Source organism: Rhinolophus hipposideros, assembly GCF_964194185.1.
Source record: "Rhinolophus hipposideros genome assembly, chromosome: 9".
NCBI lineage: Eukaryota > Metazoa > Chordata > Mammalia > Chiroptera > Rhinolophidae > Rhinolophus > Rhinolophus hipposideros.
In genome coordinates, this window is record NC_138055.1 from 30,550,390 (window position 1) to 30,566,612 (window position 16,223).

Below are 16,223 nucleotides of genomic sequence, written 5' to 3' on the forward strand. Positions count from 1 at the left end.
GAATACCAATTGTGTGAAAAGTGCAGTGAATTCTAATTCACATTTGATTGCAATGATCTGAACCAAACACAAAACCTAGTTGAGCCAAGATGATTTGGGCTTTACACTTTTGTGTATTACGTGATCTGTACGCTCGAAACAGGAGTATCTTTGAATTTAACATATTTTTCAAAAAACAAGAATTCTTTTAATTAAAAACATTTTTAAAAATTTCAGTATGTATAATTGTTAACACCTGCTATGTGTTAACAACAGATGTTTCTGACTTACCTAAGGGAATTCTTATAATTATCCCATAAGCTTATTGGAATGCCATTTAGCAAGATAGTTGGGAAACTACTTGGTGACTTTGCATGTAGTATTTGGTATTTCTTTTAATCTCTTCCCCTATTGCTGTCAATCCCCCCACTCCCTCCCCAACCAGGCCCACTGAAAGCAAAACTGTCCTTTTGGGATAAAAAAATGATTGCAAAACTGATCATGCCTTTTTAGTCTTTGTGAAAAGTTACTGAAATTAAATTATATGTATTCTAAAGTACTGTAAAATTTACTTTTAAGTGTTTTAGCAGCTAATCCTTATAATGTTCAACACGGACGTCTTACATCTTGATTTAAATGTAGAAGTGTACCATTTAGATAGCTAATACCCTTCTAACAGCTTAACTTTAAGTGAAGCTATAGTAGAAACATGAGTTCTCTTTATTTTTTGACCATTTTTAAGGTCTTATATGCAGTCAGCTTTCTGAATTCTTCATTTATGATACTAATCACACAATCACTTACAGGCATGTATTAAATATGACACTGGTTTCAGACAAATAATGGGCCAATTGCACACAATGAAGAAAGGCAGCTCCATTTATAACCGCTGTTTCAACAGAGCTCTATTGTGATCTGAGGGTGACTCATTAATTAATTGTTGCTCTTTTATACTATGGGCTATTGAGTTAATGAGTAATTTGTGTGCGATAATTCTCTGAACACATTGATTACTTGAGATATTTTCTGGGGCTTTCATACCAATGACATGCTGAATAGGTAGAAGATTGTATTTGCTTTGTGTGCTCATTATTAGTAGGTTTGAGATGAGTACAAACCAGTGCAAAGACACCTAAAAGTCATGTGATGTCTGAAGTATCCCAAGTCTGTCTAACAGGAGGCGGAGTGCTCAGGGGAAGGCCTGTCACACAGTAGGTTTTTAATAAATGTCAGTTGAAATCATGACTATTTTAAAACTTTGCTTTTGATGAACTTAAATTGCATGAAAATCATATTTAAGAAATATCTACACTTGTGTTTTTAAGGAAAAGCATAATCAAATGGCTTTTGCTAAGACTGTAGTCAGTGCTAATGGCCTATTACAGTAAACATGCAGATTGTTTTTGCAACTTACTGAAGTGAACATTAAGCATGTTTGGCCTGTATCATTTCTATGAAATTATTTAAGTGACTATTCAGTGGTTGGTTTGCCTAAAGTGATAGTTAAAAGGAAACCACTTGTGTACAGTATGTTTTACTACAGATATAATTTTCAACACCCTGTTTCAGGTAAGGCACACCGTGTCTTCCTTCTACGTGTAGGAGTTAGTTGAGTTTTTTTGTTTTCATTCATTATACAGAAAAGAGGAAACTTGAAATTTAGTCTGACAACACAGTTGCTTTCAGAAAGATCACTTAAAATTTGTATATACGTGCAAAATTATACACAGTAATTGCCACCTTCATTTTTGACAGTTTTATTTTCCCCACAGACGTAAATAGCAGTAAACTGCCTAGCTCATAGATCCTAAGTATAACCTTTGGAGAAAGCATTTGAGAGGTACTTTTTCTATGCTTATGATTTACCTTTTGGAAGTAAATGTCCTTACATAGTTTATTCCTTTTTTATGAACTTAAGGTATGTGTTCTAGATATCATCTTAGATTTTGCCAATTAAGAGCAATCAAATAGTGTAATACCCCTTTTATTAAAAACATAAATCCAAATATAAAAAATGAATGAAAGAATCCAGCAGATATTTATTAAGCAAGATGAAAGTGAAATTACAAACACAGGTCAGCTTTTAAACTCAGCCAGCATTCTGGTGGACTGGAGGTGCCTGGTCCTTCATCAGAGGCAGCCTATATGAGATGCATGTTAGGAAAGGAGCTCTCCCTGCTTGAGAAATCAAAGATCCATTGGAGGTGTCCTACTGGAGGCATCAGTTAACAAGCTAAGTGACATCAGGGCTGCACAACACAAAGAGGAAAGTTGACAACAATTCAGGGACTTTGAATAGTCAAGACAGCTTAGTACTTCAGGTCAAAAATGCTACAATTTATGGGCAATTAACTATAAAATGGCCTTTTTCGGTTTTGTTTCACAATTTCCATAGAGATTAAAGATAATCTAAAGAGATTAAGGCCTTAATCTTTAATCTGGGTAATTTTGTTTGTAGGAAAAGCATAATAATTCTTGAAGTATTAAGCAAAGAAAAGGCAGTAAAAACGTTGTTTAGTCTTTGGGTGGCAAGAACAATTGAACAGTTGAACATTTTGTTCCCAGTTTACAGGTATTTTGACATATTGATCTTAACATATGCAAAAACCATTTAAACCTTTAGAAGATCATTTGAAAAAGATACTGACAATTAAAATTATACATCCACATGAATCTCAAGCAACTCTTAAGGGGGATAGCAGGGCAACAGTGTTATGAAAACCACTTCTCACTATCTCCCCCCCACTCTGCCCCATTTGTTTTGTTTTGGTTTGGGTTTTGGTTTTGGCTATGCAAGTCTTTCCATGAAATCAATGTAAGGCTCTCAGGCTAAAATACTAGTTATCTTATGGGCCCTAAATAGCTATTTTTGAAATTCTTTTTTCAGTGTATCTCAAATTTGGGGGACACATGACTTGAACACTCTTAACCATGAAGCATTTGTAAAAATACGTATCATTCACTTTTCACAGAATCATTTTCTTAGAAATGAGAGGCAATATGCAGATTCACATGCATGTCCATAATAAAGCTTTGTTTTAAAACAACTCAAATTCACACCAGCATTATTTGCAGCTTAATATTTTGGCCCCAAACCAAGAATTTAGGTACCACATTTAATATTTATCTGCAATGCATATATATTGACAGGACAAAATATGTATGCAAATACTGGGAAATATTGTTTCCTGTACAAGTGATCAAGAAAAAAGAAAAGAAAAACCACAGCACTAAATTTGCTCTAGTAAAAATGTGCTTCATTGTGCCTATACGGAATTAGATCTGTTGAAAAGTAGTTCTATTGCAAGGAACAGAAGCAAAATGTGAGCAACCCAGAAAAGGGGATTATTGACTCATTTTAATTTCTTAAATTGTAATTTAAATAATCAGTCTCCATAATTTATGTCAGAGAATTTTCTTCTTTATCAGCTATCATGTAGGTAAGAGAATATTTCACCTTGAAAAAAATGGAATGACAAAGTTCAGCCTAAGTGGGATGTATTCTGAGTGGGTAATTACTTAAAGAAAGCAATAGAGTAAGACACGTCAAACTTTGAAAGTGTTCAGTTTTAAACATTAAAATAAGTGGCAGGTAAATACAGAAAAATATATAATCACCAGTTCTCAGCTTTTTATCAATCCCTTTGTTTCTTCTAGAAGATTCTATGAGCACTATGTTGCTCTGATCAAAAGTAACCTCACTACTCAAATATCATAGCTTCAATGTGCATTAGTATGGTTTCAGTAGATTCATACTCAAATCCTTTTAGTGCCAGAAATTTATCAAGCCATAGTTATTAAACCCTTAGCTCTTATGGAGAGATCTGGGCAGAATTTATATAAGAAATTTAATTTATCATTTTAAAATTATCTCATAATTGTGGTAACACTTTTTAAAGTAATCCTTTGGAAAAAACTTACATGATACCCAAAGGCACTAGTTCACATAAGGGGTGAATGGCTGAAAAAAATAAACAATAAAAACAAAGCCATTATATAGGTAGAGAGCACACACACACATACACACACACACATACACACACACACACACACACACAAACAAAGGATATTAAAAGGATAACTGTTAAGCTTTAAAGTTATTCTAAAAATGGCACTTTTCACGTTGGTATAAAATGAAAGTGCTTTAAGATGAAATTTTTATGCATTTTTTTAAAGCTGATCTTAACCCCCTGAAAATAGGGGGTTATAATGAGAACACTGATAGACTCTAAATCATAGTGGCAATAATAGTAGATGTTGCTAAAATGCTTTGTGTGTGTCTTTATTTTTTAGTATTTTTAATGTTGATAGACTTGCTTTATCTATATGTGTATCATTAGTGAGATTTGCTCTTCAGTTTTTTACTAGAAAGTTACAGCTCATTTAAAATAGCTGGTAGATACAGAAAGCATAAATATACAGTAAGTTTAAACACTGATTGTACTAAATGCAACAATACAAAGAAGCAAACAGAACACAAATGGTAACACAATAAAACTGTATTACATTTGTGCTTCAAATATTACAATACATTATATACAATAGTCCAAAATAAACATCTCATGCCAAGTGACACAAAAACGAATAGCAAGCAAAAAAATCCAGCAATATGTACATTACTTTTTTCTGTAATAATAAACATTCAACTCTGAACTGGGGCAATTTCACTACATACAGATGCAGTCCGCCTTTTATTCCATATAACCATCCTGCTTTCCTATATCTACGCTATTCAGTAGGTTCCTGTGTCAATTCTTATATACATGTGGAGCAAAAAAGATAAAAGAATGTAGTGCTTTGTATTCTTAATGGGGCGATGTTGATAGATCAGCGAACCTGGGGTGCATAACCTTCTTTCATTAAACCTTCCTCGTAGTCCGTCTGGCAAAGGATCATGTTATTCTTTAGGAAAAATTTGTCTCCAACACAAAACCTGAAAATATTTTTAAAGATAAAATGTGTTAAGACCATTTCACTCGGACCCATAGATTTGAAGATTTCTTTTCCTAATAATGATTTCACATGGTAATTCCCTGAATTTGAAAGCTTGGCTTACAAAGTTATCATTATTGTCAACACTAAACCATTTCGGTCATTTAATGAAACAGTGCACACAAGATTTGAAATTCTACTTTTATATGTAAAAATCATAGGAACATCGAGAAAAACACGTAGGGCAGCAAAGGTGATTTTTTTTTCTACCACATTGGAAAGAAAAAAAGAACTGATCTATATATACACTCATTAAAATAAGAAAGAATGATAATAATATTTCACTGCAGTGATTATGGAAGATTTCATCATTGGCCATTTATCCCCTTTATAAAAAAAAGGAAAAGGCATTAAATGAATCAAACGATTAGAAAATAGCCCATTTTAAGGCTTCCCATTTAAAGCCTCCTTTTATTCTGTTATTAAAATTGTGATTAAATTCTAGTAATTTGGAAGAGATCGTTCTGAAATGAAATTTATTTTAGCACCAGACTCTGATGCTGGGCCGTATTCCTTTGTTTGTGGCAATTTCAGCAACTGTAAAGTAGTAAATGTCATTTCTTAGAGCACTTCTAGTGAAACCAAAGGGAATAAAACCTGAACAAACTTCCTAATATCAATGTGATAAAGAAACTAGTTTCCAGTAGCTAATTATTATTTTATTCCGTAAAACATTGTTAAACGTGCAAGACTGTAATGGTTTTAATAGGTGCTCTTTTTATATAATTTTCCAGTGGTGACACTTTGGACACAATTAAGGTCAGAAATAAATGCTTGTGCTGTTTCCGGTACATTTAACAATAAAGTAACTCTGGGGAGATCTGTATATATTTTTAATTGTAACAATTTAACCTTCAAACAGCAGTGTCTGGTAGAGTTGACCCAGTAAAACTACTCGTAATTATACAAGTTGACCTCACCGACCTTTGATAGTGGTCTCTCTTTATCAGATAGTCAATTTCGCATGATGTTCAAGCAGAAATCTTAGTGGACAGATTAAATTGCTTAGTGAAAGCCACTCTTTAATGTTTTGTGAAGTTGAAAGTTTAAATGAGGAGCAGTTGGACTGATTTACATTTGCAAAGATTGGAATGCTAGACAAACAGTGAACGTATTTATTTTCCAACTGGGTAGCTTTGGAAATTTATCCTTATTCTAGCTAAGTAGATAGAGGGGGAAATAGTGTAATAAAAAAAAGTAGATTGAAAAGAATTAGCTTTCCTCTTAAAGAAGATTGGTCTGTTTATTTGTGGAATTTACTTTTCTTCCTCAAGATTACTGCCTGCTGATGATGTTGATTGAAAGTACAGACTATGTGCCGATCTTGAAATCCTAGAGTAATTTGTGGTCAAGGCTATTGGATACAATGAACATTCAAGTTTAGACTTTAAGTACATCTTCTTTTTATTGGTTGCAAACTATAAACTTTAAATATTGTGCTTAAAAAGTGGTGTTTGAATAAACCAGTTTTTACAGATAATCTTGATACGAAGATATGCTGAATAAAAGGAAATATTTCTTTTGTTGGACAGACATAATAGCCAAATTAGACACTCATCTTCTGTGAGGTTATATAAAATAGCAGGTAGAATATATTTAATTACTGTTCAAAATTTTCAATTTATATTACTATTAAAATGGAACTAAAAAGCTAATAATAAAATTTCACATCAAAAGTAAATATGTTCAATAAAACACTGTTGTGTTCCAGCTGATATTTCTTAAAAAGATTCAAAAATCTTTTTTTCCTCCCAAATCAGCTAAACTGGAAATACTTTCAACTCTATATTGTGTAAAATTTTACTTTAATTTTTCAACATAATTTTTTAATAATCCCCAAAATTCTATTTGATATCAAATAAAAACATGTTTTCTTTTTGTCATGCCATGGCATGTTATTCTCACCTTCAGAGGCCTTATAATTTAGATAATTTTTATTTGTAGATTAATAAATTCAGGATAATTATAGTGAGAAAAACACTGAACCAAGAGCCTGAGGATCTAGGTCTGAGCCCTACTGCTTTCACCTACCCAGTGCAAAATATAAGGTACATTTAATACTTTCTCTGAGTTATTAATAGTTCTCTTTGGGTAAGATACATTGCTGGATTGTAGGGATGTTAAAATAATAACTTATGAAAGGTCGAGAGGCACATTGCAACAAATAATGTTCAAATATCAACTTTACACTGATGACAGTAAGATGAAACTTCAGTTTTTCTTATTTGTCATATCAATCACCTTTGTAAGTTTGTGGTAAGGAGTAGAAATGAAGTATGTAAAGCCTTACCTTATTGTTTGGATGGTAGGTAATTAAAGTAGCCACCTTTTAGAAAGTACCTAGCATGGGCTAACACTAAGCATGTACATATATGATCACACTACTACTTCTATTCAATTTAGAACATAGATATTATCACTGCCTTTTTCAGATGAAAAACCTAAGGCTTCCTCCCAGAATTAAAAAAAAAATCTGCTCAAGGTTTTACAGTCAGAAGGTATGGGGTATAGGAAAGAAAACTGCCAGGTCTCTTTGGATTCAAGACCCATGCTTTTACCTGGAGTCAGTAAAGTCTGAGGCTACAAAGTTATACAGGTTTTTTTGTATTACTATTATTCCTTTTCATTACTTAAAAAAAAAGTCTGCCCTCCATTCATTGAGATGTTGGTAATATAAGTGGAATTCATCTGAAACATTCCTACATAAATATTTTGTTGCTATTATATTGTCAACTGGATAAAGTATATTTTGTGTGCATTTCAATTTAAAGTTCAAGATGAAACAGAGCATGGGTGAAGAATAATCTGCTCTTAACCATGGCATTCAAGGTTGTTTCAAGTTTGTTTCAAGTTATATGTGCAATATATTATCCCCCCCCCCTTTTTCCCATCTATTCAAATTCTAAAATTCTTTAGTTTACATTCCTTCCACCAGTGTTCCCTGCCCACATCAACTCATTCTGATCTTTCCCAAAGCGCATGATTATTAGTGTATCATTGACTTTGTATTTCAAATTTTCTCATGAATCTGCAACAGGTTTCCCAATCTGGGCAGCAGTGCTGTGGTAAATGACCATGAGTTATATTTCTTTTGAAACCTTTGGAATATCACCATAATTTGTACTACCCATTGAGGTAGTTGTCAGTTGTCAGTAAGTATTGGTTAAGATAGATTTATTCCAGAATCAAACAGCTTTAAATAGCAAAGGTATTTTAAATGCAGTAAATTTAAATTTGCATTCATTATGATTTCCAACCACTGACTTCCTACCTTTACAATTTCATTTCCTGTTCCTCTCTCCATTCCTCATGCTTCCATATCCCTACCAAACTCCCCATCGAATCTCTGGGCACACTGAGAGACTTTCTATTTCCTGAACATAATAGATGCTGTCACACCTCCCTGTCGTACATGCTGCTCCATCTGTCTGGGGAGCCTTTTCCTCACTTTTTCTGGCTTCCTCATCTCCCCTCCTCCCCACCAGACAAACTTCCTTTATCCCCAAAAGTCCTAGAAAGTTCTTTTTTTTAAACGCAAGACATCAAGCCTGTGATGCTTCCCTAAGACTTCCACGGACCTACCTCTCCTGCCTCGGTAGGGATCTATTTAGCATCGACTACACGTGCCTGTGAGGATTTTATGTCCTGTCTCTAAGAAAAAAAAAACAAAAAACTAGATTGTATCCCCTCTGTTCCCACAATGCTTTTATTCTTTAATAAAAGAAAATGGAACGTTCTACCAGTCTACATATTTAAGGCAACTTTACTACAAAGAAGCATGTCTTTTCTTTTACTTATAAACCATTGTTTGGTTTTATCGACTTTTCTAAGGGAGAGGGGCTTATTCACCTTTAAGAAATTAACCTATTACACAGAATTTTCCAATTCTGAAGGAGATTCAAGTTATTATACAAGATACTTCAAATAACCTTCCTCTGATTTCCTTTCAAAATAAAGAAACTTTGATTTTTAATTCAGGGCTCACATTTTCAGCCATACCGCTCTAAAAAGGGCAGAGAGTATTACAAGGGACCATTCCTGAAGGTGATTATTGCTACTATTTTTTTTAAACATTCAGAAATACTGATATTAATGATATTTTGATTTAAAAGTTAAGATGAAATGACTGCTAAATAAAATTCATAAGCATGTATAATATCACAATTTCAGATGTCAATAAAGTTTGCTTAAGGGAAAGTGCCTATAAATTACCTATTCATCTTGTGTTTCACTTGAAAAGGTGCAATACTATGACAATTATTTGGCTACTGAAAGCATAGGCTCTTGTGGCATATGGCTTTATTAGAGAGGACTTCCCAAGAAAATGTCAAAGTAAAAGCAGAATCTCCTAAATTGAAAACCTTCTGTATCGAGTAACAAAATTTGTCTGCTTTGCTTGGCTGATGAAGATTAGCTGACTTCTTGCATTAAAGAAGTTTGTCTTGTAGGGGCTGAAGTGACAAGACAATAACTAAGTGCTAATTGTGCATAACCAGCACTAAAGATATGCAGTCCCATTATGGCATGTAATAAATGGAGCGAACACAGAAATATATTAGGTCTTTTAATAATGATACTAGAATAGTATGTTGCAGCAAGAAGAGTGTGAACAGTTTCAGAGTCAAAATTTAGGAGTGTTTGTCTTACTTGACTGGGTTCTACTGAGGAAATGGAGTTAATTGTGAGTGCAACTTTTTATTTCAATGGTGAAATAAAAGTGATATACGATTTGTAAATAGCATTAACAACCTACAATTACTTTGCATCATAATAGAGTTTAGGCTGGGTTTAGCACTTGAATGATGTTTTAATTTTCTGTGTAGAACATGAATAAAATAGGTAAGCCTGTCCTACTAGAAGAATGGACAAAGGACATAAACAGGCAGTTCCCTGAAAGAAAAAATAGCAAAGGGCCAATAGTAAACAAATGAATGCTAATTAAAAATTATAATGAGATACCATCTTTCATCCCGTAAGGTGATTTGTTTTTAAATAAGTCCCAGTGTTAGAGTGAATGTGAGGGAATGCATAGTTTTTACATTTCTGGTGTGAGAATGATCAGTAAAACTTTTCTGGAGAGCATTCTGCAATATATAAGACTTTAAACTGTTATATACATTGTATAATTAATTTTTGCTCCTGTGAATTGATCCTGACCAGTTTCAGTATTTGTTTGTTTATAAAGTCCTTATTATACTGATAATACAAAAACTTGGAAGAAACAACCTACACATTGATGATTTCATATATGAAGCTCTATCCATAAAACTAAACATAAGAAAACTTAAAGTATCTTAAAATAATTTTTAAAGGCAGGTAAAATGGCACACTACATTAAATAAAGAAGTCCAAATATCAAATATTAGGATTCTTCCCTATTATTCTCCTTTAAGCTGCTTAAATGTGGATATAATATAATGTATATACTACCGTGTTTCCCGGAAAATAAGATCTAGCCAGACAATCAGCTCTAATACATCTTTTGGAGCAAAAATTAATATAAGACCCAGGTAATATAATATAATATAATATAATATAATATAATATAATATAATACCGGGTCTTATATTAATTTTTGCTCCAAAAGACGCATTAGAGCTGATTGTCTGGCTAGGTCTTATTTTTGGGGAAACATGGTAGGTATCATTTGTCATATATGTATGAAAACGTGTATGGCTGGCTACACACCAGAATGTTAAAATATTTTCTTTTAGAATTGTGAGAGAATAGTGAGACATGAGGCGATGTTATTCTTTATCCCTTTGTGTTTTCTCAATTTTCTACTATGAATATATAACCTCTTATAAGTAGAAAAGCAGTAAATGTTATTATTGCATAAAGATAACTGTATTGTTAGTGGATGCTATAGTGGATCAATGTGACAAGTAAACAGACATTTTAAATGTATTACTTTTTAAATGTATACACTTTTAAAATGTATACGTATATATGGACACATGCATATCAATGTGTCTATACGGATATGTAGATATTGATATTTGTTTATCCCTATCCTTACAATAAACAACACGTGCATTTGGCAATTTATGTTTGGTTAAATGTCACCACAGACTGAATTAAACTACGTTGATTTCAAGCATTTGTTGTGAAGACTCAAGATGATGTGAGATGACTTCTTGAACTATTTCCCGAGTAAATTATATATTGCAAGTTATATGAGCCACATTCTGAATATCTACATTCAGCAGCAGACATTATTGAGATATACATCTTGTGCAAAAACCAAGTTAGTGAAATATGATTTTGTAAAAGTAAATCATAAATATCAAGGTAAAAGAACTCCTTTTTGAGAACCCATTATGTTCCTGATACTTAATATAACTTATTTCATTTAATTTTCAAAATCTGCAAGATAGGCATTCGTGTCTTTATTTGAAGAGTGTGGAAACAAAAATTACAGAGGTGAAGTAACCCAGCTAATCTGTGATTCGGCTGGAATCTGAATCCAGTTCTCACTGTAAACATCATATTCTTTCTACTACTCTACAGGGCCTCATAAGAAGATGCCGCATTGAACAGTAAAACAGAGCAAATTACAATAACTGAGAACTTGACACAACTAATATTAACTGATTATATAATACATCCAGGTGTTTTCACACTCACACGGGATTTATTTTCATTAAAATCCATCAAGTATACTAATTTTTGAAATGTTGTGCTTTTAATGATAGGTACTTTTTAATATTCTAATATCCTCTGCATTTGTCACATAAAACAGGCCTCAGTAGTGCATGTTTCCCACTGGAAATAAAAGTTATAACTTTCAATAAGGAAAAAATAGGATGAAGTCACAATACTTTGAGATGAAAGCATTCTCTGAGATTGACTAATCCAGCTCCCTTATATTATAAATGAGAACGGAGATCCAGAGAGCTAATATTGTTGGGGCAAAGTCTAGACTAGATTTAGGTTTTTAGCTTCCCTATACAATACTTTTTCCATTCTCCAATGCTACCTCTTTACTGCTGGTAACGGTTTATTAGCTATATCCAGCCTCCAAGAAACTTGAAGCAACTTTAAAAGTACATATAAAACAAAGTTAAAATTCAAGGTAAGAAATCAAGAGCTAGGGCAACCATACATATGAAAAATAAGATGAATACGCACTGTCTGCTACAAATTTCTGTATATTTGCCGCAGGGCAAATTTGGTTGAGCACAGAAGTAGTGCAAAAAAATAAAGATACGTTAAACCTGCCTTTTAAAAGACAGAAAAACAACGGAGAAAAGAATGAATACTAAGAAGCCTCCACGTTTATAGACATGTTTTCATTTCTTATTACATTCTGTGATTGGATGCATGTCTTCCAAATAGAAGTGTAGCTTTAAGACCCTGCTCAGTGGTTTGTTTCTGGTACCGAATGAACGTTTGCAGAAAATAAAAAATGCTGAGGTTAAATTGTTTTAAGTAAAGTGTACGAATATAATTCCCACCTATTAAATAAAGAGCCAGCAAAGAGACTTTTGCCGTTTTTGAGAAGCCAAAAGGAAAGCTGCGTGCATACCTCTGGTTACAAAGCTGACAGGCAAAGCAGTCCAAGTGGTACACATTGTCCTTGGCACGCATCACCATCTCAAAGGCAGGGATGAGCTTACTGCAGGCAGCGCAGTTCCCCGTCACACCGAAGAGCCTATGATGAGAAACATTTTTTTGTCTTTTCAAAATCTTACCGGGAAATCTGAGATGGTGACCAGAGAAGACACGAATACACTTTGTAAAGCTATTACTATACAATGCCCCATGCTATACTCAAGTGAGTTTTATCCTAGAGGTATATATAAACATTCTTCGGTGATATCGACTCAGTTGACCTTTCTTGATGAGAATCACGTCTTGTTTGAGAAGAAAAGGAAAAGACAACAGATACACTGGGAAGCTTACACAAACAGAAGTCAACAGGGGTGAATTCCTAGCAAAAATCTTGGGCTTGTTAGAATATGCAGTAAATTTATAAAACACCGTGAGTCGCTCTTACTGCCACATATTAAACATTTTAGTTGGGAAAAAAAAAAACACCCATTTGAATGACTCACTGTTTTTTTGACATCTAGTTACTAAAAGGTTTGCCGTTATTATTAAAAGAACATTTATGAACAAGCCATTTCAATAGTCAAAAAACATTAAAGGCACATGTACCTTATGGCCCTATACCATAGTTATAGCTATGATTATGTTATTCAGGTAGCACATTAAAGTAAATGAGGCAATAAACTATATAGAGCTAGATCAGGAGTGGAAACATAATATACTGTTAAGAACCACTGGAATTGTCTGGGAAAAGGGTACTTTTTAAAAAATCCTATTTGCTGTAGATTCCTGTAAATAGTTATTGTAATGGCCTAAAATAGAGTACAACATAAAATGTCTCCACAGTTTCATAATGGGAGGAAATAAAATATTTTATCCATTTGCACTGGCAATATTTAAACTGAGTTTCTTTAAAGTTGTTAATGGTGGTGAAGAGTTATTACAAATAATATTCTGTGCATAGGAGTTAGTGCACTTTTTAACTAGGAAGCAAACTAGATGAAAAACACCACATCTGCCTGTTTGCTTTTTTCTCCAGCATCAGGCTGACAGGAGAAAAATATAATGGCTCTCATGGGAAAGACCAAATTAAAAGCAGTTCTAAAGTAATGAATTCAAAGGTGCTATGGAGAAAACTCATTTTAGTTATAAAAATGTACTTTTAAAAAATCTTAGCCTTCCATTTTATTGAATTTAAGGATTACGCACAAATGTGCTGAAGTTTCTCTTATTACTTTCTATATACTCCAAAGATAGGTCTTTGCTTAAGGCATGCATATTTATTTTCAAGTTTATAACTATTTCCTCTTACCAGGTTAATGACAATTGTTGGATGGAGTTGTGAGAATGGTTTCTAAGTGTGTGGCAAAACTCATAATAAATGTTTATGCTTATGTTTTTGTTAGATTGTCTCTTGAAGAACTTAAGCACCTTGAGGGTAGAAACTATAAATGCTTTTCAACAGTTTCTCAGCATAATCTGTGCACTCGATAAAAAGTAAGCAAGGTTTATATTCAGAAAGTCTACATTAAAAATTTTTAGACACTTATTTTCCTGAAAGAATTTTTAAAAGCATTTTGATATGCTTATTTTAAGAACTATAACTCTAACAACCTTTGTGCTCTCAGTTTACAATCCCTATTTTGGGAAATAATTTTTCTTTAAAAAGAATCTCACTGACAATGTTAACATCTCTCATCTCCTACTGGCATCATTAAAAATGAAACGATCATAAACTAAAGCTTTCATCCCATTCTTTTGTCAGCAGAATTTTTTTGTTCATTCAAACATTTCACATTTACTTTTCAGTGTACTTCATGTGATCTATTTGGGAGTCACATCGCTTACATGTACCATTTGTTTCTTCTGTTCTTTCGGTATTATTATTATTATTGTGTGTGTGTGAGAAATAAGGGAATCTTAAAAGTTCTTGATTCCATGGATATAGATGCACTGTTGGATAGAAAATGAGATTAGTATGAGAGAAAGCAGTTTTTAAGAACTACTCAGTTTGCTTATACCTAATAAACATACACACACAATGCCATTTTGAAATTCTGGACATAGTTTCCCCCAATTTCAATTGCTCTCGCTAGCTGAGCATTTATCAGCTACCTGATTAGAATTTGTTTCCACACAAACCATTGATCATCAGCCTATTACTAGGCAAATGACAGTTAATTACCCACTACATTAACCACTGGGACCTGAGACCTGCTTCTGCTGCCATCAGTCAACATGATAAATGTGGCAAGTTCAGTAATGCATGGCCAGCCCTGAGCTGCCTGCTATACTGTGAACAACCCTCAATCTCACTTCCAGGCCCAGGAAAATCTATGGCAATCTGCATAATTACAAGCTCTGGGTTAATAACAGACAAATGATTTGTTGCATCTAAACAAAGTCCTTGGAATGGTCCCGGTCTCTGGTGGCTGCCCGTACAGCGTGCTGCCACTAGTGTACTTTCCACTACAATGTGCACAAAACAGTTCTCTGACGTTATAGCCTTCCAATTTGTTGCCCTCCAATTTATGGATTCTGTATATGTGATTTTTAATCATTAAAGGACTCTTGAAGCAATATTATCTTAATTATTCTCTGCTGTAACCAGGGAATTAGGCTTCAGATAAAATTTTCTTCTTCCACGCACTCTCCCTGCCTCGCTGGAGGCTCCATCAGTTTCCATCTACACCTGGACTCTGAAATCCTAATGATGAATTATTGCCCCTTTTCCTAAGAGGGCGAACCTTACAAGGGAACATTTTACTGAACTGTCAGCTCACAGACTGAGTGCGGAGATGCGGAAATCTGATCTAATTTACTGCAAAACGATGCATTTGTTAGACTTTTTCCTCAGTTTGGTCCAAGGATCAAGAGATCATTCTATAGCCACATTAACAGTCTCTTTTTTCTCAGTCGGACAAACGCAAGATTCTCTGGGAAAGGAAACAAAGTCCTATTTTACAAGAGGGGGTTTTCAAAATATATAATGTGATCCTTTGCTTTTCAAAAATGACATCTGGACTCTCAGGCAAAAATAATCTTGATGTATATCAATTAAGCTTAAGGCATGCATAGTTCTCATTTGTAAGATTTTTGCAGATATGTCTAGGAAGTATTCAAGGAGTCTTTTAATTATCTAATTCATTTAGACTATTCATAATCCTTGAAATTCTTGTAACCTCTTCCTCCCCTCCTCACTCCTCACTCTTAGACTCATTTACAAGGGTGTTAACACTGATCCTCTTTCCTGTTTAAGCTGAGATCTCTGTCACCTCTTGTTTATAGGATTTATACAATCTCATCTTCACAAAAAAGGAGAGCCTAAGTGTATTTAGTAAGGAGTACATTGAGATAAGCAAAGTTTTATTTAAAAAAGGAATCACTTTGAAAGCTTGACCTAAATTAATCATAGAATACCAGCTCATAAATTTATGGTAAGAAAAAAAAATGAGGTTATTGATCCATTTTGCTCATTTTAAGATGTCTTACAGATTATTAAAGCACAGCAGGGGTTAATTTGCGAATTTATGAGCTACATTGTTCCCTACCATTTATGCTCATAATAGGCTTTAAGCAATATGACCTTTACCTTGTCTCTGACACACTACCAAAAGTAGACCTACAATATAAAAAGTGACAACTATCATTTACACAATATCAGAGCATATTACTATTTGCAGGGATTCCAAAGAAGGTTT

The 16,223-nt window shown here is 33.6% G+C and overlaps 1 protein-coding gene across 7 annotated transcripts in view; it reads right to left on the reverse strand.

Annotated features, from left to right (window-relative positions):
• Window positions 1–1,949: 1,949 nt before the first annotated feature.
• LMO3 (LIM domain only 3) overlaps window positions 1,950–16,223 on the reverse strand; it is a 55,065-nt gene continuing 40,791 nt past the window's right edge. For all 7 annotated transcript variants that reach the window (XM_081058852.1, XM_081058851.1, XM_081058849.1 and 4 more), the window contains 2 exons: window positions 12,500–12,625; window positions 1,950–4,912 (listed from right to left, as the gene is read on the reverse strand). In XM_081058852.1, the coding sequence (XP_080914978.1) occupies window positions 4,807–4,912; window positions 12,500–12,625 (232 nt within the window). In that variant the 3' untranslated portion in view covers window positions 1,950–4,806. The remainder of the gene's footprint in view (window positions 4,913–12,499; window positions 12,626–16,223) is intronic.